The 27,595-nt window shown below is 36.9% G+C and overlaps 2 protein-coding genes across 2 annotated transcripts in view; one reads left to right on the plus strand and one right to left on the minus strand.

Moving 5' to 3' along the window:
• LOC101743882 (uncharacterized) overlaps positions 1 to 27,595 on the minus strand; it is a 253,724-nt gene that overhangs the window by 172,120 nt on the left and 54,009 nt on the right. The window contains exon 2 of the mRNA XM_012689799.4: positions 22,075 to 22,108. The gene's annotated coding sequence lies outside the window, so the exon portion shown is untranslated. The remainder of the gene's footprint in view (positions 1 to 22,074; positions 22,109 to 27,595) is intronic.
• On the plus strand, positions 5,143 to 10,179 carry ae45 (alpha-esterase 45). The gene is given in 4 exon segments (NM_001111352.2): positions 5,143 to 5,316; positions 6,767 to 6,920; positions 7,187 to 8,496; positions 9,623 to 10,179. Coding segments are annotated over 3 exon segments (1,608 nt in total). The 5' UTR covers positions 5,143 to 5,316; positions 6,767 to 6,788; the 3' UTR covers positions 9,789 to 10,179.

Below are 27,595 nucleotides of genomic sequence, written 5' to 3' on the forward strand. Positions count from 1 at the left end.
CTAAATTTATGTTAGGCAAAAATTATAATTTTAACCAAAACCGGCTGAGTTTGAATTCTGATTTAGTTTGAATTCAGCAATTGTGCCTTGTCTAAAGACCAATCCTTTATAATTATTTATTTCAAGGTTTTTATCTCGTTGTAATAATTCGTCCGGAAAACAATATAGTAATAGATAACGGGAATTGGGTTTAGAATTGGCGATGTCATTGCTAATGTCCATAGCTATTACCTTTCAAGCCGTGCTCTTGACTTGGCGTCTGTTCCTATTTAAACTAAAATAAATATTTCACATTCAAAATAAAAGTGTCATCTCTTAAATTACAGCGATATTTTTTAATTAATAAATTTCTATTATTTTGATGATCGAGAGAGAGGAAATAAATATCCAAACAACGTTAACTTGTAACTTAATTATGAGCTGGTTTGCATATCCCGACATTCGTGTGCCATGTCTAGTTTGTGACCTCGAACAACTAATTAAAATTTTAAATGGTCCTTTTTGTATATCGAAATTAGTTGCTTACAAAAAAAACATAAACAAACCAACGTCATGCGAATCAATCTTATCAACTTCTAGGACTGGAGATTAAAAGTAATCAAATAGCAAAGTCCACAAAATATTAACAAACACGAAATAGGTATAATAATTTGGTAAATTGTTGTTTATAGCACCGTTTTTTTTTTTGTGTGGAGTCAAAAAACTTAGTAATCCCTTCATTTAACAGATTGCTTGCTTCTCGGTGGGTGCGTTTTTCCTGAAGTGACATATTAGACACATGATCTCGACCCAGTCCGGGCCGTGAATTCTAGCTGCTTGTAAAACGCCCCTATATTACTAGTTTACAAGTGATATACCAATGAGCTAAAAGCTCAACCTAAGATTAGACCTGAAAGTGGTTGAGCATTTCTACTATTGGTTTAAACTGTGTGTACTTTATAAAGAAAGAACTGGACTCCAATGTAGTAATCCATTGCCATACTAATGCCCAAATCCATACCTATTAATAATAAAATGTGAAAGTGTGTTTACCGTTCTTTCAACGGATAAACTGAGCGATATCATTTTTTTAAAGTTATAGTTTTAGGTCAAGAGAATGACCATGACCCGTGCGGACCTGGCTAGGAATAATTCCGCCATCTTACCTACCCAGGGGTGCCGTAAAAGGCGACAGGGGGATTTAAGCGCAAACATCCAGGGCCCTACCCGAGTGGTAGCGAGCAATATACCAACAAAAGCATTTCCAAGGAGGGTTGACGTCAGGCAGGCGACCGGTCGTAAAACTTTGCCAAAACCTTCACAGCGATGAATACGATGGCATATGATGAGGGAGACAGGACTGGAACGTACTCCGCAGGCGACTTACAGGTACAGCACACGGCACCTGTTGAAATTGGGTTAGGATTGTCGCATGAGGAACGGGTGTGACGTAAAAAGTGAGTAAGAATGAGGTATGCTAGTTGGAATGTAGAGACAAATAATTGGAAGGGCAAAAAAAAATGTGGCACGTTTGCAAGAGACGAAGTGGAAAGGATCACGAGCTAGACAAATCGGGGAAGGATATAAATTCTTATATAGTGAGAGCGAAAGCACTCCATACTTCCTTCCGTTGGCATTGTACTAAAGAGTGAGTTGCAAAATGTGTGACGGATGTAAGACGAATGAATTATAGGCTGTTGCTAGTGAAAGTAGTGAAAGATGATTTGATTATTAATGTTGTTAGTGTCCAGTGTTAGCCCCACAATCTGGATGTGATAGAAGACGAAAGAGAAGAGAAAAGAAGAGTGCATGCCGCAGAGATGCGAATGTTGAGATGGATGAGTGGAATGACAAGAATGGACAAGATAAGGAATGAGTATATCAGAGGAAGTGTGAAAGTAACCCCAGTGATTGATAAATTAAAGAGCAGACAGTAAGCGTGGTACGTAACGCATAAAGACGAGATGCATGTGACTAGGAGATGTATGGAAATGGTAGTCGGTGGAAGAGGTCGACTGAAGAAGACATGGATGGAGTGTGTGAATGACGAAATGAGAGAAAGAGAAGTGAGTGTTCAGCTGATTCGTTCGAGATGACGGCTGATAGAGGAGAATGGAATAGAAAAACTCGCTGTGCCGACCTCACCTAGTGGGATAAGGTGAAAACAAAGAAGAAGAAGAAGAAGAAAATGACAAAACCTACCTTTTGTCCCGAAAATGCATCTTATTCTCACGTGAAATTGACAATCCTCCATGCACGGGCGAAGCCGCAAGAAACAACCAGTAGTTAATATTAAAGAATGCCATAACAAATGAATGTTTATTACTCATAGTAATTACTATATAAATTAATCTGACTACTACCTAATAAATACTAGATAAGCTTATCAGCTTCGCAGCCCATAACAAGCAACAAAATTTCTTTTATTTTTTACTAGTAGGGTTAAATAAACGTCACGTTTCCAGACATCGATATATTACCACTAGATAACGCATCACATACAAAAACCAAACACAAATATGGCATCGACTAACTGATCTGACTACACCATCAAATGGAGAAAAACGATGTATAATATAACAATTGTAACCTAAACTATGCCTTTTCCCCAAGCAATAAAGTGCAGTTTAGATTATTTTAACATTCACTTACGACCTTACGCCATGAATAACAGAAAAAGATAGTTTTTTACAATAACTTTTATTCCAAATTTAACCTTATCTCCCTAAAAATAAAGCAAAAATTTACACGCATAGCATTTTACTTACGCCCTTTTAAACTTACGATATTAAGACTTTACTGCTCCGAACAGAGTATTACGGAGTCGCACTTTATACTTTTTTGTAAGAATATTTTGAGTAATTTATTTTTTATTATGTTTTTTTATTTCATATTCATTCAATTTTTTCAATTTAATTCCTTATGATTAACAACAAATATTGTATAACTATAGATAATCATACCTGAGTTAGCTATATTGTACCTTGCACATCGGTGGGGAAAATGGATAAGAGCTTTTCAAATCACAACAATATAATCCCCATCAAATTGTTTTATTTATTAAATACATGTCAGATTCGGTAAAATGGTCTGCACAAACCACACTGGAGTAATTAGGTTTGAAATAATTGTCGCTTCTTTTTTCTTTTATTACTCTGTTATTAAGTCTGTAAAAATGTAAAAACAAATTCCAGTTTACAGATTTCACTTCGCCGTCCGCTGTACAGACGTCTGTTGCATTCGTATCTGATCTAGCGATACACGGGGTGTTCGAATCCCAGGCGGGTACCAATTTTTCTAATGAAATACGTACTTAACAAATGTTCACAATTGACTTCCACGGTGAACAAATAACATCGTGTAATAAAAATCAAACCCGCAAAATAATTTGCGTAATTACTGGTTGTAGGACCTCTTGTGAGTCCGCACGAGTAGGTACCACCACCCCACCTATTTCTGCCGTGAAGCAGTAATGCGTTTCGGTTTGAAGGGTGGGGCAGCCGTTGTAACTATACTTGAGACCTTAGAAGTTATATCTCAAGGTGGATGGCGCAAATGCGCAAATGGCAGCGTAAATACGCTGTAGATGTCTATGGGCTCCAGTATAACCACTTAACTCAAGGTGGGCTGTGAGCTCGTTCGTCGGGATCTAAGCAATAAAAAATTATAAAAAAATAAAAAATTATGTGACTCCACTACACTTGTTCTGAAATAGCCCTATTTCATCCTTGTCTTGCATGTAACCGTTATTATGTGTGCGAAAGAAATAACTGCGAAGCAAAATAATAGGATTTAATTTCTTGAAGTACTAATTTGGTAAGAATAACTGATTTATTTCAAATATTTATCACTATCTGTTAATAAAAATTATAAAACTTACCAAAAATACTAAAGGAGACGGAAAATCGTGGGCCAAAAATGTAATAACTTGGAATGTAGTCTAAAAAATTTGTCATATTTTTTCATATAATAATATAAAAAATCACCTCAATCCTCTTTCTGGGACCGGAGAAAAATGAGAAAGTTAGTTTTTGTCGGTATAACGGTGTGATCGATTTAATTAATCGATTACAGGATTATAAAAAGAAAAACATTGCACTAGGTAATTAATGCAAAAATATTTAAATGAGCGATTTATACTTGTTGTATACAAGTGCGGTATGCGACGGATTTAATTGCGATTATATACATAAATGAAGAAAAAGTCTATTATTACTTAGCAAAGTAATATGATTATCGATTTCAAATCGATTAAAATCGATTGTATTTTTGATGACAGCTTTGACAGTAAGCTGACATGACGTTTGTTCATAGATTATACAATAATTTTTTGGCGCTTGTTGGTTTTTTCTACGCTACTCGTTTTGTATCTTCGACGCATTTTGAGTGTGTATCTATCGGGCTGTTTTTATATTTTCAACGATCACTGCTTTATTATTACGGATTCCAACTCTGCCAGCCTTGTACGACAATTGCTTCTACACTGGACACCGAAGATCGCTCACACGTTTGACTTGAAATTGTTGCATTGGATACTGTTGAAATTATGGATCGCTGTGTGAATTGTGGGATAGCAATTCCATATTCCATACCTGATATATATCATTGATATTCATTCATAATATGTCATTTAAAAGATTATCCAATGGATATAATAAACATTTACTATTGCTTAAATAAGTTATTATTCAGCTCTTTTAAAGAGATTGTAACATAACCTAACTTTTACTAAATCTTTATTAACTCGGCTCTCAGATTGAGAAAACTTTTATAATTTTCAGCAAGGTACTGATAAATCTGAATCTATTAATTCATATTAGTTTCATCACGTTACATTCGGGCCCAAAAATGTACGTAATCGTTTCAGTCTCCTTTCATGTTGTTTTCTCTTTATAAGCGTGTTTTTTACATCTTTTTACAGTGCATTTTAGGATCGTTCCACTCGACGGTCGGCGTGACACTAACGGCAAAACAGTGCTTAATATGAATCTATGCACTGTTTTGTTTGGTTACTTTTGACGCCTTTACGCGGGATCTAGTGGTAATATATCGATGTTTCCAGATCATAAAATTTGAAGAAAAAAAAACAAACAATCAGTGTCAAGCTGTTGCCGGCCGTGAGGAATTCCAGTTTAAGCCACAAACAGTAATAATTGTAGCGTTAGTGTAGTTTCAACTTTCAACAGCCAGTAACGTCACGTCAGTTGTTGGAACTGACGCATGACGTGTCCAAGCAAAAAACAAGTCTTTAAGACGATTTAAAATTGTACCCAATTAATTATACAATCTTCAACGAATTTAAGCCGTATCACGAGGGAGTAACGACGAAATTTACGTGTAAGTATTTGTTTTTTCGAATCGATACCTATTATCAATAAATAAAAACCTGTTACTTAATGTCTCTTGTTTTGAATTTAATTATTTTTTTTCATTAAAAGTGGGATTTAAACTGTTTTCGATGTTGTTTTTTTTAAATGGTACTAAAACCCATCAATAGCTTCTAAGTAAAACAAAATCTGTTGACATACAAAAAAGAAAAAGATTCTAAATCGTTACATCTTTAAGTAATAGAATAATCTAGAATAATAAAAAAAGGAACTATAAATTGTAATTTTCTAAATATACATCCGAAATTCAATACTATTCAAAACTTATATGTCTTCATAACAAACTTATTGAATGTCAGAGCATATTAACTCCAGCCTCGGTTCCAAAATGAATCACAACTCGAGAAGAATCATTTAAATAAAATCAACGAGCTTGTTTTTGCTATTGCATTTTCGTTATTACTACATTCACTTTAAGATCTAGTAGGTTCCTTTTTGTTTGGACGTTGGGTCAATTTTCCTACGAAGTCTATGGACTTCATTACTTCGGTAACCCACGAAACCGCTACTACATACTCCGCTGGACCAGTGCGTTCTAATTTGTTTATACCAGGTAGACCGTGGATTGGACTGCCCTGTTAAATTAGTAATAACAGCTATAGTAATACATATATATACTTTTTGCTTCGTTAAGTGTACGAGCTCACGGCCCACCTGATGTTAAGAGGTTACCGGAGCTCATACACATCTACAACGTAAATACCGCCACCCACCTTGAGACATTAGTTCTAAGGTACTTAACAGTACGACGGCTGCTCTTTTTTCGGGCCGGGGACCGAACCTCCTACGAAGTCCCCGCGCCTCGGGGGCGCGCGGTGTATGTGGGACTTGAGGATTCCCCTGCACTTTTCGCCCAAGCGTCCGATCCCCTCCAAGGTCAGAACCCGGATGAGTGGTGTCCCGGAATACCCCGCTGGACCAGAATCAGCCCACCGGGTCGGGATGCAATACACCGCCAACCGGTTGCTCTATTATAGATACTCCTTGGCAGCGCGCTAGAGTGTTGGTAGGGCGCCGCGCTGCCTCAACCCCCTCAGGTCACCCCTTGAACTTCACCTTGGGGACGGCTGCCCTGCCCTTCAAAAGGAAACACATTACTGCTTCACGGTAGAAATAGTCAGAGTGGTAATACCTACCCGTGCGGACTCACAAGATGTCCTACCACCATCTATATATTGCTGTTAGTTAATCTCGCTAAAACTCGAGAACGGCAGGACCGATTTGGCTAATTTTGGTCTTGAATTATTTGTGGAAGTCCAGAGAAGGTTTAAAATGATAGGTAGATAAATATGAAAATACTCGGAATTAATTAAAGCTTAGGTCTTTTATTTATCGATTGAGACACTACAAAGTCTGCCGGGTCAGCTGGTTATAAATAAATATGTAACATTAAATTTCAGTATTCCGACATTAATCCCTGAAATGGTCAAAGTAAAAGTAACGCAAGGCTGGTTGGAAGGCGAGGTGCTGGAGACCGTGACCGGGTATAGAAAGTACTATAGCTTCAAGGGTATTCCATATGCTGAACCTCCCTTAGGAAAACTCAGATTCAAGGTAAGCAAGTTAATAAGCCGGTGTCGCTTTTCTCACTGGGCGGGATTGGCGAGGTCGACTGAGACTAGGGCATTTTAAAAATATCTACTATGACTTAACAAACTTAGTAAACATAATAATAAATTTGCAGAGAAAACCGCAAATTCATAGTTCAAATAAAAAAATATCGGACTTGATTTAAATAGAACTAATATTATAATATGATTACACGTTGATATTCTTGAAAATTTAAATATTAACATAAAAAAGTTCAATATTACTTCCAGGCTCCGCGACCAGCGCTGCCCTGGGAGGGAGTCAAAAAAGCAACACAGCATGGACCTGTATGCCCTCAAGTGGACATCTTCACAGAAATCCTGATTCCGGGAAGTGAAGATTGTCTTTATTTAAACGTGTACACGCCCGAAATCAATTCTGAAACGCTCTTACCAGTCATGTTCTTCATCCATGGAGGTGGTTACAAGAGTGGCTCAGGAAATGTTGACAATTATGGACCCGACTTCCTTGTAGCCCACGGAATAGTATTAGTCACGATTAATTACAGACTTGACGCATTAGGATTCCTTTGCTTGGACACTGAAGAAGTGCCAGGAAATGCTGGTATGAAAGACCAAGTAGCTGCTTTAAAGTGGGTTAAAGAGAATATTTCAAGTTTTGGTGGAGATCCAGATAACATTACTGTGTTTGGTGAAAGTGCCGGTGGGGCGTCTACATCTTTCCACGTCATATCGCCGATGTCAAAAGGCTTGTTTAAAAGAGTGATTTCGATGAGCGGGGTCCTATTCTGTGATTGGTCCATAGCATTCGAACCAAGAAGAAGAGCGTTCAAACTTGGACAGCTTTTGGGAATTGAAACCGAGAATCCAGATGAATTACTCGAATATCTACAAAACGTTCCAGTAGAGAAATTAGTCAATACAGATCCTAACATAATAACAATGGAAGAACTACACAAAAATATGCTCAAATTTTATCATTTCACGCCAGTTGTCGAAAAAGATTTTGGTCAAGAACACTTTTTGACACGTGAACCAATTGAAGTCCTTAAACATGGAAATATTAATGATGTAGATATGCTATTAGGTTTCACAAATGAAGAAGCAATAATAGGAATAACGCTTTTAGAGAAACATCTAGTGCATTTGTACAATAAGTACATCGATTTGTTCGCACCTAGGTTGATAACAATTAAGGCGACACCAGATAAAGTCTTAGAAATATCCGACAGAATACGTCATTTTTATTTCGGCAATAAAAAGGTTAATTTAGAATCTATGAGGGAATTTGTCACGTTTGTTAACGACTGTGGATTTATATATCCCATTCACAGATTTGCGGGTAAATTGTCGGATCTAATTAATACGAAAGTTTTCATGTACAAATTTTCGATGTTTTCAAATCGAAATGTGTATGGTGCGGCCGGTGCTAATTACAAGATAACTGGGGCCTCGCATTTGGAAGATTTGATGTATCTGTTTGACGCCAAAAAATTTGACTTGAAGATTGAGACAACGAGCAGGGAATATCGTTTAATTAATCTGGCTTGCACAATTTTTACCAATTTTGCGAAATTTGGGTAGGTTGCATTTCATGTTTGTTTTATTTTTTCAAGCACTATGTTAATAAGTGATTACCAAAGATTACACAACGAATTAAATTTAACTTGAGACTATACATACTCCAATGAAAATACTTCCTTGAGTTTAAGTCGAAGTTTCAGTAGCCTCGGATAATCTCAACTTTCAGAACAGCATATTATGTGCTTACTTGGTAGGAAATAGTACAAACGAAATACACTCCAATAGCAATAAGAATGAAAAAGTTAGGTGAAGATACTGTTCATAAAAATAAATGATGACTATGTTTTTCCTTACCTATTCACTGGTGGCTTAAAAGGATATTCCGCATACACGCGGACGGGTTGATGAGCTCAGGGGTTCAACCTGAGAGAATTTGCTAAGACTAATCCTATCAAGAGCAGTGCTTCGCAGAATCTATCATCGGATCGGAATCACGAACCGTTGACAAGATCCCTCGAGAAACTCAGAGGTTGTGTCTATGGCTGAGTTCGATCGTCGAACTCTTCGTAGTGATCGACGAGTTTGACGAGGACGGTGACTGGTGCTTGAGAGGCCTAAAAGCACCGAGAGTAGATCAAGACATGTTTCGGCGACGGCGGCATTACGTTGCCTCATCGCCTAGTTCGGATATGGGACCGAGCAACTCATAGATAGCGATTGTATGGCCGACAAACAATATTACAAATTACCCGAACTAGAGATCGCTATTTGAGTATACTCAGAGAGATAGAAGATCCTATGTTCAAGATAAACAACGAAGATGCTGTTTATTACATTTGCGATAGCCCCAACATGAGGGGTATTGATAGGGCAGAATGTGGTAACAATAATAGCTCATGAATGGTTATCAACAGTCAAACCGACTATTGACATAAATGGCCTTTCTGGCTTAAAAAGAGAAAACTTGTTAATATACGCAGGTCAGTCAGTACCTACCTGTACGTGCTCACAATAGGCTCACGAAAGCTGGAATAAAATTTGATGATGACAGTGATCAGGATCTATTGTAATCTCTAAACATTTTTATCCGATCACCTCATTGACCGAGTGATTAATATGTGTTCTTTCCTAGCCTGGAGTCGATTGTGGAACGTTTCATGTTTTCTTCTTTTTTTTCTCCAGTAATCCAACACCGGACACATCTCTGGGAGTGAAGTGGCCAGAATACAATAAAGAGACAAGAAAATACTGCGACATCGGAGATGAGCTCACCATTGGACTGGATAACTACAGACAGACAGTCGACTTCTGGAAAAAAGTATATGAAGATGCCGGTCTAGAATTCTAAAAGAAATTTGGGCCTAATAATTGTGGACCTCAAAATCAAAGTATCGTGTCTAGTTTCAGCGAAGACCTAGGATAGTATTTTTGTTCTTTTAATTGTTATTTCGACTTAAAACTGACTTTTCGATCGATTTTATTAAATAAGTTTCATTCTAAAAATGGTAGCGTCTACAATAAGTACATTAAAACTAATTATAATTACAAACTAATATTCTTAGATAAGTTGAATTTTTTTTACCAAATCAACATTACCTAACTCTCGCGATGTTTTTAAAAATATTAATAATACACAACAGTACTTGTCTACTGGGAAGGAGAAAGAAATAGGTAATTTATTAAGACAGAAACTGAACTTGTACATTTTCAAGTGAGAATAAACATGTTGGATATTAAAATTATTAATTATTTTGTTTAAAATGAATTTTAATTACCTCACCTTATAAATTCTTTTAAATTATTGGTTTTGATAATAAGGCTTGCCCATCGTCGAAAATAAACAATACATATTTGCGGTATACACCTGTGACAATAAGCTTTTAAAACAGGAAAAATATTCAATCTGATATACACAAGTGGCCGAAGTCAAGGCATCGTTACCGAAAACAAAGTTATTTGATGAGGCTGTTATTATAAACGCGCGATGTAACACAAATGGAAATAACTTGACGTGCAGGGTGGACGTTCGCGTGCGTGGAAAGCATCCGTCAACTACCTTTGTCCTACATTGCGGGTCTATTAATATTGAACTTAAAACTTAAATATCTATATTTTATTAGCAAATGATTATTGTTTTGCGGAACTTCAGAAAATATGTTAATTATATTATGCATTATAGTGTATATGACATTTCATATGCTTCCGACCAATATTTAGTTTTATTTATCCCGAACCCCGGCGAACACAACTATAATCAGAATGTAAATTTATTGATAATATTTGATAATTGATAATATTTGTTTATATATGTTTTTATATGTATATATTTATGATACGTATATGTATATATTTATGTATATGTATTTATTTAAGTACGAGTATTTGTATCTATAAATATTATGTATGTTATATATACACATATTATTATGTTTCAGTAATATCACCTTCACACTACACCTACCAAGCTTCATCTCTGCACTCCCCTAAGGTAGACTGTTAGAGAATGCCTATGGCATTAAGTCCGCCTTTATACTTTATAGTATAAGAAGTTATAAATAAATAAATAAAATAAATTTGTAATTGAAAATAAACTTTTTTTTTATGCTTAGATGGGTGGACGAGCTCCGGGTGGACGGGTGTTAAGTGGTTACTGAAGCCCATAAACATCTACGACCTAAATGCGCCACCCACCTTGAGATATAAGTTCTAAGGTAAAGTGACAACGGCTGCTCCACCCTTCAAACCGAAACGCATTACTGCTTCACGGCAGAAATAGGCAGGGTGGTGGTACCTATCCGCCCGGACTCACAAGAGGTCCCACCAACAGTAAACCTTTTAAAATAAAATTCTTATTATTTGGGCCCCGACGAATTCAATAATAATAATAACAATAATAACTGGGAACAAATCATGCACGGTCATCCGACCCTAATTTAGGATTTTCTGTGTTACGAATTCCAGAGACAGATAAACATACATAATATAATATATACTACTTTTAAACATATACATATAGATAATAAACACCCAAACAAAGAGCATATAAATCTGCTCATCACACAATGTTTACCCGATGTAGGAATCGAACCCACGACCCTAGGCGCTATCTACTATACCAGCAAGTCAATCAAACTACACAAATAATTAAATTATTGATGAAAGTAAGACTTGAATCGAATTGAATGATTGATGAAAGTAAGACTGATACAAATGACTTTAAATGTACTTTACATAATTATTGTAAATTCCAATATGTTAATGTACCTAACTTCGTATTATTGCTTATATTATGCAGTACTGTACTAAAAAAAGTTCAAAAAAACAAACAGTTCGTAGTATTATCGAAATTTAATGTAAATTATAATTAACACATTAATTTTCCTGTTGAATGATTACCACAGAAAGTCTTTAATCTTCCGAACATCATCATTTCATTATCATATGGGTACAGTCAATTAGATACAGTAGATATTACGCATGCACTTAGGATACAATTTCAACAGTCATCGTCTACACTTTCATACATCATCACGTTTCCGCGTCAGATTCAGTTTGTCACTGTAGTATTTGTGATAGCAAGAATGGTTGTGGTTTCCGTAAGCGAAGGTCTGTTAGAAGGAGAGCTTGTTAAGAATGAATACGGAGGAACATTCTACAGTTTCAAGGGAATACCTTACGCGGAGCCGCCTGTGGGAAATCTTAGGTTCAAGGTCAGTGAAAGGTTGATGCTTTGAGATCTTAAAACTTGTGCAAAGAAATCATGTTAGTATTGAAAATTCGCACTTAATGAATATTAATATTTCTGTGGCATAGACAGATTGTACCTAAATGACGTCAACACTAGCAACATTCATAATATCGATTTTTAAAAATTACCAAAATACAATATTATCTATATATTAATACGTGAAGCAAAAACTTTATATCCCTTTTTACGAAAATTGCGCGGACGGAGGAGTATGAAATTTTCCACACTTATAGAGAACAAGAAGAAGTGCACAATGCTAATATTTTTTTAAAGTAATGCATAAAAGATACATTAAATCAATAAAGAAAATATTACACACACTACATACCATGTATTTGACGCACACACGCATGCATGCATACTATTTAATGTCAAACTTTTGTTCTTGACGTCTGCTGTCAAATTGAGAATAGATTAAATATTGTTTGTCTTAGTTAAAAAAAAATATAGTGTAATCTTGGCGAAATTTGTGATTATAGAAGTATAAAATACAATAATAATAGTGTACAAGCTTACAATTCCAATTAATTATAGTCGAATTTCGACTACTGCGGGACCTCTAGCACACTTCAATCTCTAAATGTATTTATAGAAGAGATAGATAGCTTTTAGCGATACGGTCGTCCCTTGAATTTGTCTATGCTTGTTTACTGATGAAAATAAATATTACTACTGTAAATTGCCCACTGAATTTCTCGCCGGATCTTCTCAGTGGGTCGCGTTTCCGATCCGGTGGTAGATTCTGCGAAGCACGGCTCTTGCTAGGGCCAATGTTAGCAACACTCCCGGTTTGGGCTCCGTGAGCTCACCTACACGTCAAGGAGAAGCTGAAATATCCTCTCAAGACTATCAGCATAGGTAGGGAAAGAAAAAAAATCTGTAAATACACGAGCATACGGTTCACTTGAGTAGTTCTCATTGTCTGTAGACATCAATAATGAGAGGGCACAACTAGGGCGATGCGTACTGCATAACTTATATTGCATATATTTATGTTTTGATCTGCAAATGGATTAATCGGCCTTTTATTACACCGCCAAAACGATTGTAGGTATAACTTCTCATTCGCAAAATTGAGCTAATTTTTTTTATTGCTTAGATAGGTAGATGAGCTCACAGCCCACCTGATAGTAACTGGTTACTGGAGCCCATAGACATCTACAACGTAAATGCCGCCACCCACCTTGAGATATGAGTTCTAAGGTCTTAGTATAGTTACACCGGCTGCCCCGCCCTTCAAACCGAAACGTATTACTTACTGCTTCACAGCAGAAATAGGCGGGGTGATAGTACCTACCCGTGCGGATTCACAAGAGGTCCTACTACCGGTAATTATGCAGATTATAATTTTGCGGGTTTGATTTTTATTACACGATGTTATTCCTTCACCGTGGAAATTAATCGTGAAGATTTCTTAAGTATGTATTTCATTAGAAAAATGGATACCCGCCGGCGGGATTCGAATACCGGTGCATCGCTAGATACGAATGCACCGGACGTCTTATCCTTTAGGCCAAGACGACTTGTTAGGGAACGTAACGTTAAGGATGGTCCCGTTATCTCGGTATTACCATCGCACTTCCCGCCACCGCAGTGGAGTTCGTCCGCGCTAATATGACATGTCTTTCTTCAAACGAGGCTTGCGAATACTCCGCTCGCTCCGGGCATTTCAATATTGCAATAATTGTTACGTTAAAATACTCATTGTAAAAATACAATATGCCTGCTGAGTTCCTTGCCAGTTCTTCTCGGGACGGAGGCTAGTTTTCGTCAAGTGGCGGTAGTTCTTTTTGACCTTCAACAAGTATGTACTTTCATTTATGTTGAATAATTTTTTTTTATTTGATTTGATTTGACTACACTGCGGTAGGCATAAAACGACAAATAATAGGTAGAATTCGCTTTGAATATTACTAGAAACCTTTTATTAAGTACGTCATTACCTTTTCAACTAAGAGTTATTATATACAGCTATAGTAACTCATTTGCGTCAGACATAAAAACAAACCTGGTCTGGTGTGTTTTTTATCTGCCTGCAGTATTATAAATATTTTACCTTATACACATGTATGTTGTTAATTATATAGTTACTCGTAATAATGATAATAAACGGCCACAAATCACGCAAGGTCATTCCGGCCCCAATTTAACACAGGTAGTGTTATGGGTACCAGAGAGTGATAAATATACTTATAAATGTTTATATATATACTTTTATTTTTATTGCTTAGATGGGTGGACGAGCTCACAGCCCCCCTGATGTTAAGTGGTTATTGGAGCCCATAGACATCTGCAACGTAAATGCGCCATCCACCTTGAAATATAGTTCTAAGGTCTCAGTATAGTTACAACGGCTGCCCTACCGTTCAAACCGAAACGCATTACTACTTCACGGCAGAAATAGGCAGGGTGGTGGTACCTACCCGCGCGGACTCACAAGAGGTCCTACCACCAGTGATTACGCAAATTATAATTTTGCGGGTTTGATTTTTATTACACGATGTTATTCCTTCACCGTGGAAGTCAATCGTGAACATTTGTTAAGTAGTCATTTGTTTGTAGGTACCACCATCCCGCCTATTTCTGCCGTGAAGCAGTAATGCGTTTCGGTTTGAAGGGTGGGGCAGCCGTTGTAACTATACTGAGACCTTAGAACTCATATCTCAAGGTGGGTGGCGGCATTTACGTTGTAGATGTCTATGGGCTCCAGTAACCACTTAACACCAGGTGGGCTGTAAGTTCGTCCATCCATATAAACAATAAAAAAAAAACTTGGAGACTGCATCTTACATTAGGAAATTGTATCACTTAACGCACTTATGTTGTGCACGATTACGTGTATTTAATATGGTGAATGTTTCTTAACGAATAATTAAATATCGTCAAAGTCAAAGTCAAGCACTGTATACAAGAAAACAGGGCAAATTATTAAATCACAAATGAATATGTCCTTAAATCAATTATTTTTATAAAACTTTTATTTTACAAGTCTCGTTATCAAATATCTTTATCAATCAATACTTTTATCACGTCACGTCACCAAAACTGTACAACATCGATAATCTATATCTATACTAATATTATAAAGAGGAAAGATTTGTTTGTTTCGAATAGGCTCCGAAACTACTGGACCGATTTGAAAAATTCTTTTTCCATTAGAAGCCGACATTGTCCCTGATTTTATTTTTTTGGTTTCATGTGTGTTTTAATGTTTCCGAAGCGAAGCGAGGGCGGGTCGCTAGTATGAAGATAAATATGAAAATAATAAATTTAATTTAAATAATTTATTACAGAAACATGATAATATATACATAGAATCAATGAAATATTATTAAAATTACCATGTAAATATCAACACCTAAAAGCACAAAAAAATTGTTTACTAATATTGTAAAAACCACATATTTGGCTCCGACATTTAGAACTTAAATTTAAAAAAATATAAAATATGTGACTAGAATTTTGAGTAGCAGGATTAATAACATAGATGTGAACGTATAGGTTTCATAGAGGTCAGTCTGCTAGGTAGCACCTGTGAGCATTTTCGTCAAGCTAACTGTTTTCGACTGAGAGATACTCACTACATTGCTCACTGCTGAAACAAGGTGTTAGTTAGTTAATTTAAGTCACTAACACAGATTATATTATTTACTTACTAACAAAATGTTGTGGTATTTTTTTTACTGAAATAAAGTATTGATAATGATAATTATGTCTGCCGCTCCGTAAATTGATCGATATACCGAGTGAATTATACCGAATTTCAATCTCAATCTGTTTCTATCATAATTACAGGCCCCGCAGCCCGTTAAGCCATGGCCTGGAGTCCGCAATGCGAAGAAATTTGGACCAGTCTGTTTTCAAAAGAACGTGCTTGTACCATCCAATGGAAGCGAAGACTGTCTTTATCTAAACGTTTACACCCCAAACATCAAACCTGACAGGCCAATTCCTGTCATGGTCTGGATTCACGGAGGTGCATACAAATGCGGTAGTGGTAACGATGATTTCTATGGACCAGAATATCTTTTAAGACAAGGGGTCATTCTCGTTACGCTTAACTACAGACTGGAAGTACTCGGTTTCTTGTGCTTGGACACCGAAGATATACCAGGAAACGCTGGCATGAAAGACCAAGTCGCTGCTCTTCGTTGGGTCAAAAAGAACATCGGAAACTTCGGCGGCGATCCTGAAAACATCACAGTTTTCGGTGAAAGTGCTGGAGGAAGTAGTATCAGCTATCACTTGATATCTCCGATGTCAAAAGGACTCTTCAAAAAAGCAATAATACAAAGTGGCGCAATTACTTGTTGGTGGGCACTAACTTTCGAACCTCGTCAAAGAGCTCTAATTTTAGCCAAGAAATTGGGTTTCGATTCGGAAGATGATAAGGAACTTTACGAATTCTTTAAGAATCAACCCTTGGAATCACTAGCGGACGTGGGATTGCCCGTGATACACTCCCAAAAAGAGAGTGAAATTTGTTTGTCTGTCACAGATGAAAAGCAATTTGGTGATAATGAAAGATTCTTTTATGGCGACATCATCGATGCCCTCAACAACAGATTGGACAATGTCGATGTTATAATTGGATACAATCAAGACGAAGGCTTGATAACTTTGTTGGAAAACGATAATGATATCACAAAAGCCGTAAATTTGGCGAAAATGTACCTCGAATATTTCGTACCAAAACCAATCGCATTGAACAGTCCGATCAAACAACAGCTCGAGATCGGTAGAAAATTTAAACAATTCTATTTTAAGAACAAGAATATTGGCGACGATTTAGAGAGTCTGGTCAAATATGCAGGCTTTGACATGTTCATTTACAACGTCTTGATTCAGGCAAAGTTTCTCGCGAAATCCAAGAACAATATATATTTATATAAGTTCACGTGTAAATCTGAAAGGAATGTATTGAGTCGTTTGTTGCAAATTGACAACGTGCTCGGAGGCAGGCCTGTGACGTGTCACGGCGACGATATTTTTTATATTTTCCCATCCGTGCCGGCTCCGAAAGTTAAAGTAGATTCCGCTGCTTTCAAATTAATCGACAATGTAACAAAGCTATGGACGAACTTCGCCAAATATGGGTGAGCTGGTTGTTCTTTCATTTTTGGCGATAACACGTTCATGCTTCGCTCGAAGTAATTAGACTTGTTTTAGGGAAATACATTTTAATACCAATCAATGAAGGAAACTAGGAAACTGTTTCGTTTCTTTTCTTTAAAATGTGGTCAACAAAATCGAGTCCCTTCTTGCCCGCGTGGCCTGCAAATTCCGTTATGTGGTTTTGATTCACTCACAACTCCCTCCCAACCAGTAACAGTATTAAGTGATAATAATATAAAAATTTACTGTTTTATACACACACACTATTTATAAGTAACTGGTATATGGCAAGCCAGAGGGCTGAAGAAGTCGTGGCAGGCCCAAACTCCGATGGTTAGATGGCGTAGAGCACGACCTGAAAGCTATCGGTGTCAGGAACTGGAAGGAGAAAGTTCTGAACAGAGTAGTCTGGAGAGACATACTAGACCAGGCTAAGGGCCACCGTGAGCAGTAGGGCCAAGACGATGATGCCTATTTATAAGTATTGTTACGGGCTGGGGTTCGGGATAAATAGAATTCCACCAAAGTACAACTAAAACTGTATTAGCACTTAGAACACTTAAAATACTCAACAAACACTTTAAAATTCTCAAATTTCTTGTTCCGCTTCGCTTCAGGTGATCCGTTCACTGTTTAGCTTCGAGTAGTTCCAATTACTGCCTTCTCCACAACGCTTTTGTAGCCGATACCACATCCCTAAAATTATCGAGAATATTCCACACATATCTAGTATTGTGTTTCCGCTATCTGACAATAGATGGCATTGTACTTCCCGAGCGTTCTAGGTGCTACTAGATCCTTCGACTATTCGGCGATAGATGGCGTTACTCTTAACGACGTAACAGTATATTATGATTATACTTACAAATATATTTTCTGTTTGATTTCACTCCCTATGATTGTTGAATATTCAACCCACTGAAAGCCAAAACATATTTACGTCCTGCTTAAACTCCAATATCCTGGACCTCCACGTACTGAAGCACTTTTTGCTACCAGCATGGATTCCTGTGCTGCTGCAGAGACTTCGGACACTATTAAACTTGATGCAACCATTTGGGAAATGAGCGCGTTAGAGTAAAAGCAACAATATGTTTTTACAGTCTTCACAGCTGACTAACGAGTCTAAAATATTCGTAACATCGAAAGTAATACAATGAAAATAAAAAAGCGAGATTTTTTTTTTTTTATTGCCCTTGTAAGCAGACGAGCATACGGCCCACCTGATGGTGAGTGGTTACCGTCGCCCATGGTCTTCAGCAATGCTAGGGGCAGAGCCAAGCCGCTGCCTAAAGTAACTTTAATTTTGTCTACAGCTCGAAATCCAAGGAAATTACTACGTTCTAATTACTCTACTATTTTAATTCAAATTCCATAACAACTTTAACAATAACATCAAAGGTTCAGTGAGAATTAATTTCGAAGGAAATCTTCTGTGTCTCCTATAATTTAGAACAATAATAACTATACTAATTTCAGAAATCCAACCCCTGGGGATGACTTGGGTGTCAAATGGGCTACATATTCCGTCGAAGCACAAGATTACCTGGACATTGGCAATGAGCTGGTGGCAGCTAAAAAACCTGAAAGCGATCAAGTTAATTTTTGGGATGATATCTTCAGACAGTATTTACCTCATTGGATTTTCTGGTAGCTAATTGAATTAATGTTGGGCATTCATTAAAATTACGGTTAAACTAAGGTCATAGGGGTAAGGTCGTGTGGAGAGTATTGAACGGTGAGCAGCGGCTTGGCTCTACCCCTGGCATTGCTGACGTCCATGGGCAACGGTAACTACTCACAATCAGGTGGGCCGTATGCTCGTCTGACTATACGGCAATGAAAATATTTAAATGGCTGACTGAAATAGACCACAACCTTAACGTCATAACTGTGATGTGAGGTTCACGTATCCAGGGTAAAGGAATTTAAACTACAGAGCCCTTAACCGTTATAATTAGGTACTGAGCGAATAGCTGAATAACATTCTACCTAGTATGCGACATCTATAATAAAGTAGTACTTAATAAATATTATGTAACACAAGAAATTTTTATTGGATTTTATTTTATATTCTCTGAAATTAGAAGTGGTCGTGGTCTAAAGGATAAGTCGCCCGGTGCATTCGTGTTGAGCGATGCACCGGTGTTCGAATCCGGGCAGATGGGTACCAATTTTTCTAATGAAATATGTACTTAAGAAATGTTCACGATCGGCTTCCACGGTGAAGGAATAACATCGTGTAATAAAAATCAAACTTATAATTTAAGCAAAATTATAATTTGCGTAATTACTGGTGGTAGGACCTCATGTGAGTCCGTACGGGTATTTCTACCGTGAAGCAATAATGCGTTTCGGCTTGAAGGGTGGGGCAGCCGTTGTAACTATACTGAGACCTTAGAACTTATATCTCAAGGTGGGTGGCGCACTTGCGTTGTAAATGTCTATGGGCTCCAGTAACCACTTAACACCCGATGGTCTGTGAGCTCGTGCATCCGTCTAGGCAATAAAAAGAACGTATTTAATATATAGGTATAGGTCTCTGATTCGCATAATACAGGGAATACCAGTTTCGGGTCAGGTGATTGTGTTTATATTATATTAATATCTATACTAATATATAAATCTACAGTGGTTTTTACGGATGTTTCGTTATAACTACTGAACCATGCATTCGATTGACTTGAAACTTGATATCCATGTAGAAAATACATGAGTTCATATGAGTATGATACATATGAGTACTAGTGTCTCAGTTGTTAAAGTACAACGGCTGCCCCACCCTTCAAACCGAAACGCGTTACTGCTTCACGGCAGAAATAGGCAGGGCGGGTACCTACCCGCGCGGACTCACAAGAGGTCCTACCACCAGTAATTACGCAAATTATAATTTTGCGGGTTTAATTTTTATTACATGATGCTATTCCTTCACCGTGGAAATCAATCGTGAAGATTTCTTTAGTACGTATTTCATTAGAAAAATTGGTACCCGCCGGCGGGATTCGAACACCGTTGCCTGGTGAACTACACACGAATGTACTGGACGAGGTCAAGACGACTTTAAAAAAAAAGTTTTAGTTTATACGTACAGAAAAAAAAATGCTTATTAAAACTAACATCTACAAGGTAAGGTAAACCTTATAAACTCGTGATATCCGATGTAATTAACTCAGATATTCCTAGATCACAACCTCACATAGCACGTAGGCATTTAATTAAAATTTCTGTAAAGTGCTTTAGTGAGATACGATGTTTGTAGTAAAACGGGGTAATATCTTTGCTGTTACACCGGCGCCGAAGCCTAAAACGACAGTACTTACTAGCAGGGTATAGTATGAGCTGTTAGAGAAAAATGAGCTGTAACGACATGGCTTAAGGAGCATTTTTTGTCAATACAGACGTATGTATATGTCGTACACATCATGATGTAATGAAATTTATTAACGCGAACATCTAACGCGGTCTCGAAGCTGAAAAAGCATGCCTCAATCAAAACGGTCAAAAGTATATATCAGCGGAGATGTCTAACAGATAGAATTTCACACGCACACAGAAAACATTGAATTGTAGACTTAGCTTCCAAAGCCAGGAAATAAATTCACAGATTGCAATAGTTCGCTTAATTCTGTACTGCTTTATTTGTAACTTCACTTGTACAATCTTTAGCTATATTAAGTGTATAATCTATGATCTTTATTTTTTTTTAAGGGATTTTATGACCTGGTAACTGAGACCTTTAAGTCATGTCTTATTTTAATTTATATTCATATTTTTATGAAAAATTATATTATGGAGTGAAATGAAATGAAGACGACTAATTTGAGACATTAATCAACTGGGATGAAATTAAATGAAATGAAATGGGATGAAATATAATCTCAGTAAAATGGTGGTCATTTACTAAGATTTTTTCAGTGGACTTTTTGGAGGATCCTGAGAAGTTACGTCCAGCGGCTTTGTTTCATTTTTCCACATTTGTGCCTTTCACAGATATTAAACAGTTAATAAACCACCATTATTACACATTTAAACCTGAAGAAACACTAAATAGACAAAATAAAACAAATCACACACTTCACTCCTCGCGTTCCCGCCAAAAAGCCCTCTATGATCTTTAGATATGTGCTCACTACAGAATACACCGTTTTTTCTGCCGTTTTTTTTTCGACTACCGCCTTTTTTATTATGTCACGTCTCCACTACGGCCATTGGTCCCACAGACAGTGTTATTATTTGGCAATCAAAAAATTGTAAATTTTAACATGATATATTTTATTTTTATTATTTTGCAATAAACCTTACACGATGATATTCGACTTGTGCACTTTTTTACCTATTCGCTGGTAGCCTAGAGGATATTCCACATACGTGCGGACGGGTAGGTGAGCTCACGGGCTCAACCTGAGAGAATTTGCCAACACTAGCCCTAGCAAGAGCAGTGCTTCGCAGAATCCACCACCTGATCGGAATGACGACCCGTTGAGAAGACGTGCACTGAGCGAGCGCTCTAAACAAACTATCCCTTAGATTTTTTTAAAGTTCAAAATACGTCCTGCCACGGTAATTAAGTAATCAGATTTACACGTGGCGTCTAAAACAAATATGTTGGCTTTTTATCGTTCGGGTACTAGACCGTGTACTAGTTACTAGTACTGCAGAACAGCATGTTATTTTTGTCGAATTATGATAATCGTGATATGGAGTATCGTGATTAAGATAATGCTGATAAATGGACGAACATTACCCGATTGCGATAGTTAGACCTTCTTACCCAAATGTATGCAGGAAACACAGCCACTGAGAACCTAGAACAAAAAAATGTATTTATATATTAAGTGAAAATATGTACATCGTTGGTAAATTTCTTATCCCTAAATCTATTGACTATCTATTTAATTAGTTTTACCAACAAACGGACCAGCAATTTAGGACATCTATTTTTTGGAAGGAACGTGCACTAGTAACCTCGGAGGCCTTTCCAATTTCAACAGGATAGGCAGACGAGCGCGGGCTCTGGATTCGCTAAAAGCTGCCCAATTTAGAACATCGGTAGGCTTATTATTAATTGCATGCAAACGACAATACCAGTGAATTTTGACTAAATTCCCTACTACGAGTATACTCAGAAACCGGTACTTGATCTCTTGAAACTTGTAAAAATATAATGAATTGCCTAGCAACGTCGAACTCTGACCGATAGGTCAATTAAATCAAAGTTCCATATCACAAATGAATTTATGTAGCCAAGCCCACACTCCCTGGCTAATAACACACACGTGTTTCCCGTGCAGAACGTCGTAACTCCATTTCACAAATCACCCACGCCGATCTTAAATAATCTTAATCGCGTACGGCACAAAGGCGGTTTTGCTATACGTTATAATAATTTAGAAGCTTTTGTAGGTAATAAGAAAGAATAGGTTGTTTGATGTTTCGGTTTGCCAAATTAGCAAACTGTGTGTACACATGTGTAATATCCATATAAGAATAGGAGTTTGGATTCAAATATTCAACAAATTTATAGTATTTTTGTTCGTATACAGGAAGACAACATACAACTATCATTATCTTGAAAACGCTTTAAAAACGTTTAAATACGTTTTAGAAAAAAGTTGTTTTCCATATTAACGTGGCAACGAAATGTTGTTTTATTATTATTTACTGTTAATTTTATTTGTCATTCACTTTATCGTAATTACCCGAGTAATTACTTTTATCATTAACAGACATCTTTTTATCTGGCTTTATGTCATTATATCCTTGTGCATATACGTAATGGTGAAAAAATACAATTCAAAAATATGACGAGATAACTCGACCCTCCATGGTCCCCGCCATAGATAACGCTTAATAGCCGAATTCATGTTTTTTTTTTTTTATGATATGTCATTTTTTCATATTTGGCGGGAGTCATATCAAAAATTTCAAAACCGTGGTAGGGTTTTAAAATCGTGTAAATGTTTCATACAACCGAGAGAGTTATTTTTTTAAAGAGCGCAGTAGGTTTGTGTAACTTTGAACACTTTAATGGATAATGATTTAGGAACTTAACAACAATACTTTTTTTCCCTTATTTTCCCTTTTCCCGTGTCTATTCGCTGCTAGTCTAAGGGGCTATGTTTTTTTTTTGCTTAGATGGGTGGACGAGCTCACAGCCCACCTGGTGTTAAGTGGTTACTGCAGCCCATAGACATCTACAACGTAAATGCGCCACCCACCTTGAGATATAAGTTTTAAGGTCTCAGTATAGTTTCAGCTACTTGCGTACAGGTAGTTGAGCTCACGGACATCACCTGAGATGCAAGAGCAGTACTTCGTAGAACCTACCGCCGGGTCGGAATCGTGACTCGCTGAGAAGATTCGGCGAGAAATTCAGTGGATTGTGTCTATGGGTTAGTTCGCTCGTCAACCTCTGTGTCGTAATCGACGTGGCCGGTGACCGTTGCTTGGAGAGCCTAAAACAATTTCTCTTTGGTTGAAGTAGTCGCCGTGACCTAAAGGATAAGACGTCCGGTGCATTCGTATCTAGCGATGCACCGGTGTTCAAATCTCGCAGGCGAATACCATTTTTCTAATGAAATACGTACTTAACCAATATTCTTATGTCATTGGTACTCTAACTGGTAAACTAAACGCTATTGCCAAAAGAAGAAAAATAAATAAAAATAAAAACAATGTTCACGACTGACTTCCACGGTGAAGGAATAATAACATCGTGCACCTAATAAAAATCAAATCCGCAATATTATAATTTGCGTAATTACTCGTGGTAATTACTTGTGATTCCGCACAGGTAGGTGCTACCACCCTGCCTATTTCTGCTGTGAAGCAGTAATGCGTTTCGGTTCGAAGGGTAGGGCAGCCGTTGTAACTATACTGTGACCTTAGAACTTATATGTCAAGGTGGGTGGCGCATTTACATTGTAGATGTCTATGGGCTCCGGTAACCACTTAGCACCAGGGGGCTGTGAGCTCGTCCAACCATCTGTCAGCTCACCTACCCGTCCTGGCGTAGCCCCTTAGGCTACCAGTAAATAGTTAGGGAAAGAAAAAAGGCACGACATTATAAAAACATGTTAATAAAAATACAGCATTCTAACTTCTCAAAACATACACATAAAATAAGTCTTATTTACTAACCACAGCATAAGAACAATGACCGGCGTTCACAAAAACACGTTTGTCTGCCGTCATAACTAACAAAAAACCAACTCAAATTAATGACTAACACATAAAACTGCAACGTCAACGTGTTTTGTCGGACCGCAGAACTTATATCTTCTATACTTCTATCTTCTTCACGTGTTACGGTCTTCTAAACTGATAGATTAAGTCGGGAGGTGATCACGGGGTGGCGTTACCAATCTTCATAAAACTAAAAGAAAAACAACCGAAGAACGACTCACTGTGTCGAACAACTACGGCTGGATAGGGTTGACACTAAAACAATATTCAATGAGCAGTTGTAATTTATTTATTTTTACTTATAAGCTATTGCAGAGCTTTTATCGAGGGCTTTGAGCGCAGCGACCGAATCAAGAAATTTCGTAACGAAAATAAAACCTAACACCAGCACTCCACCTACTATGTAACTCGCGTTCAACACATTCACACATTGCGCTTGTGTGGTGTTTGTGAATAAGCGCGCGGCGTGACGTCGCACTGCATGCTCATCATGATAAGTCTGCCCATCTCTCTCTCGCGCGCTATAGCTTATGAGTGTAAAAGGGACAGCTAATGTTTTGCTTTTGTTAATGTTTATAAATATAGCGTAGTCTTATTTTATTATTGTTTTAATATTAAATTATTATTGTCTAATTATAATTGCATAAGTTGATAAAAAATGCTATGCAATATCTTTACCGCGGCAGTCCCCGAGTGTCACACGTGTTTTTTCTTTATTCCATTTTTAAATACCTCAACGAGCGTACGCTCCCGGTGACGATGTATGGCCATCCCCACTTCAAACCACACACATGACTTCTCTCGATTAAATTCTATCTGATGCTGCTAAAGATATATCATGGACCTGGAATATTATACTCATTATAATTGATAACGTACGTTGGTCATTGTTTCAATCTAATCGACCTCAATCTCAAGATAGGGAGTCCTTATTTATATTGTTATCTCTGTGACCCCACAACCAAACTACTTAACAAAAGATAGACTAGACTCTCTTAGAAAAATAAAAAAGGAAAACTTCATAGCAAAACACCGTTACGCTTAAATGAAAATAGTAAAAAAAAATATCCTAATTACGTATTGGCAGCCCTAACAATACATTTAGTGTGGGGATCTCGCAAAATGCACGCAAAGGCGAGTCGATATTACGGGGGAGCGAAATGTACCGTGAAATATTGAGAGGGTCATCGACCACCGATACCCAAACTTGGACTGCAAGTATTACATTTTAAAATCAATACTCATAACCAAAAAAAAAAACAAATTAAATCTTAGAACCTTTAAACATAAAAAACCACCCGAATTTAGAACCACCTCCTATTTTGAAACCAGAAAGTATTACATCAATTTAGTTGCTTATACACTGCACTACCTTTGGTTTACTGATAGATAATGCCTTAGGCATTAAGTCCGCCAATGTAAATTTTACATGGGTAATAAGTAAGGGTAGGAAGGGTAATAAATAAATAAATAAAGTATGATAACTTTTTGTTATCCGCGTTGAATACTTTACTTAGAATGCGAGTAACATTTGTAACTGAAATAGACATTTTGATATATGCCCGATGCTTAGCATATTGTTAGGTAAGAGTAACGCCGTCTATCGCCGAATAGTCCAACGAACATCGAAGGATCTAGTAGCACCTAGAACGCTCGAGAAGTACAAGCCATCTATTGCCAGATAGCGGAAACAATACTAGAGATATATGGAATATTCTCGATAATTCTAGGAATGTGGTATCGGCTATAAAAGCGTTGCCGGGATGGCACGCAGTCAGTCAGTAATCGGAACTACTCGAAGCGAAATAGCGAACGGATCACCTAAAGCGAAGCGAAAGAAGCGAATTGAGAATTTGAAAGTGTTTGTGAAGTATTGTAAGTGTTCCAAGTGTTGAATACAGTTTTAAGTTGTACTTTGGTGAAATTTTATATATCACGAACCCCAGCGCGTAACAATATTTAATTAATTAAATTAGTCTTAACTCAAACCACCGAAACTTGAATAAGAAAGATACAAACGACATTACGCTGACAAACAACAGAAGGAACAAAATACCAATCACCTAAAAGTTTTGCATTAGACAGAACATTGATCAAATGAGACAGTATTGTCTGAGTTAGTCCCAAAACAATATTATGACAAGCGACGACTCTTCGGCGGTACATAAATGAAGTTTAATTAAATGAGGTCAAATTTACCCAAACATGCTTTTACTGCTTTATTCCGAGTAATAATACGGAGTTCACAAGTATCCTGAGGGAGTATTTGCTTTTTTTGCTCCATAAGTCAAATAAAAGTTGAATATTTACACCATACGCTCTAAGTTTAACCGATAATGGTATGTATTTAGGTATAATGGTATAAATGAAACATAATGTGTTTCTTTAATTGGCTCATGTTTGGGAAAACATCCTCTGTACCCTGTGTCTAGTTAAATGCTGTTGAAACATTGTTGATTAAATAAATAAAATAAATAAAATAAAATAAAATAAACCGATATAATAATATATCAAAAAAAAGAAAAGGTTTTTGCTAAAACGTTTATTGTTTACATGATGTTGCGTTGTGGTAACTGAGCGTGGACTGTATTGATTGTTTTGAGATATTTATTGTACCTATATAATATGACAAATTAAAGACTTAATATAAGAGAAATATAAAATTGATGCGTTGCTCTTGGCGGCTGGATTTGAAAGAAAATTGGTGTCATGGCGGACGTCGCTCGCTGACATTTTGACGTTCAGAAACTGAACACATACGCCATCTAATCTATTTAATAATACGTGAAGCAAAAACCTTGTATCCCTTTTTACAAAAATTTCACGGACGGAGGAGTATGACATTTTCCACACTTATAGAGATTATAGAGAAGGAGTGCAGGCTGTTATATTTTTTTTATTATGTGTAATAATACATTATATCAATACCACACTACCATGTATTTGACACAATACATATAAACATTTATAATCTTTGTTTATTGTCAAACTTTTGTTATTGCTCAGTCTGTGGTCAAATAGAGAGTAGGTTAATATACCTTATCTTTAATCTTATTTGTCTATAGTGTAGTCTTGACGAAATCTGTGATTATAGAAACTACCTAAAA

This window comes from Bombyx mori, chromosome 23 (assembly GCF_030269925.1).
Source record: "Bombyx mori chromosome 23, ASM3026992v2".
NCBI lineage: Eukaryota > Metazoa > Arthropoda > Insecta > Lepidoptera > Bombycidae > Bombyx > Bombyx mori.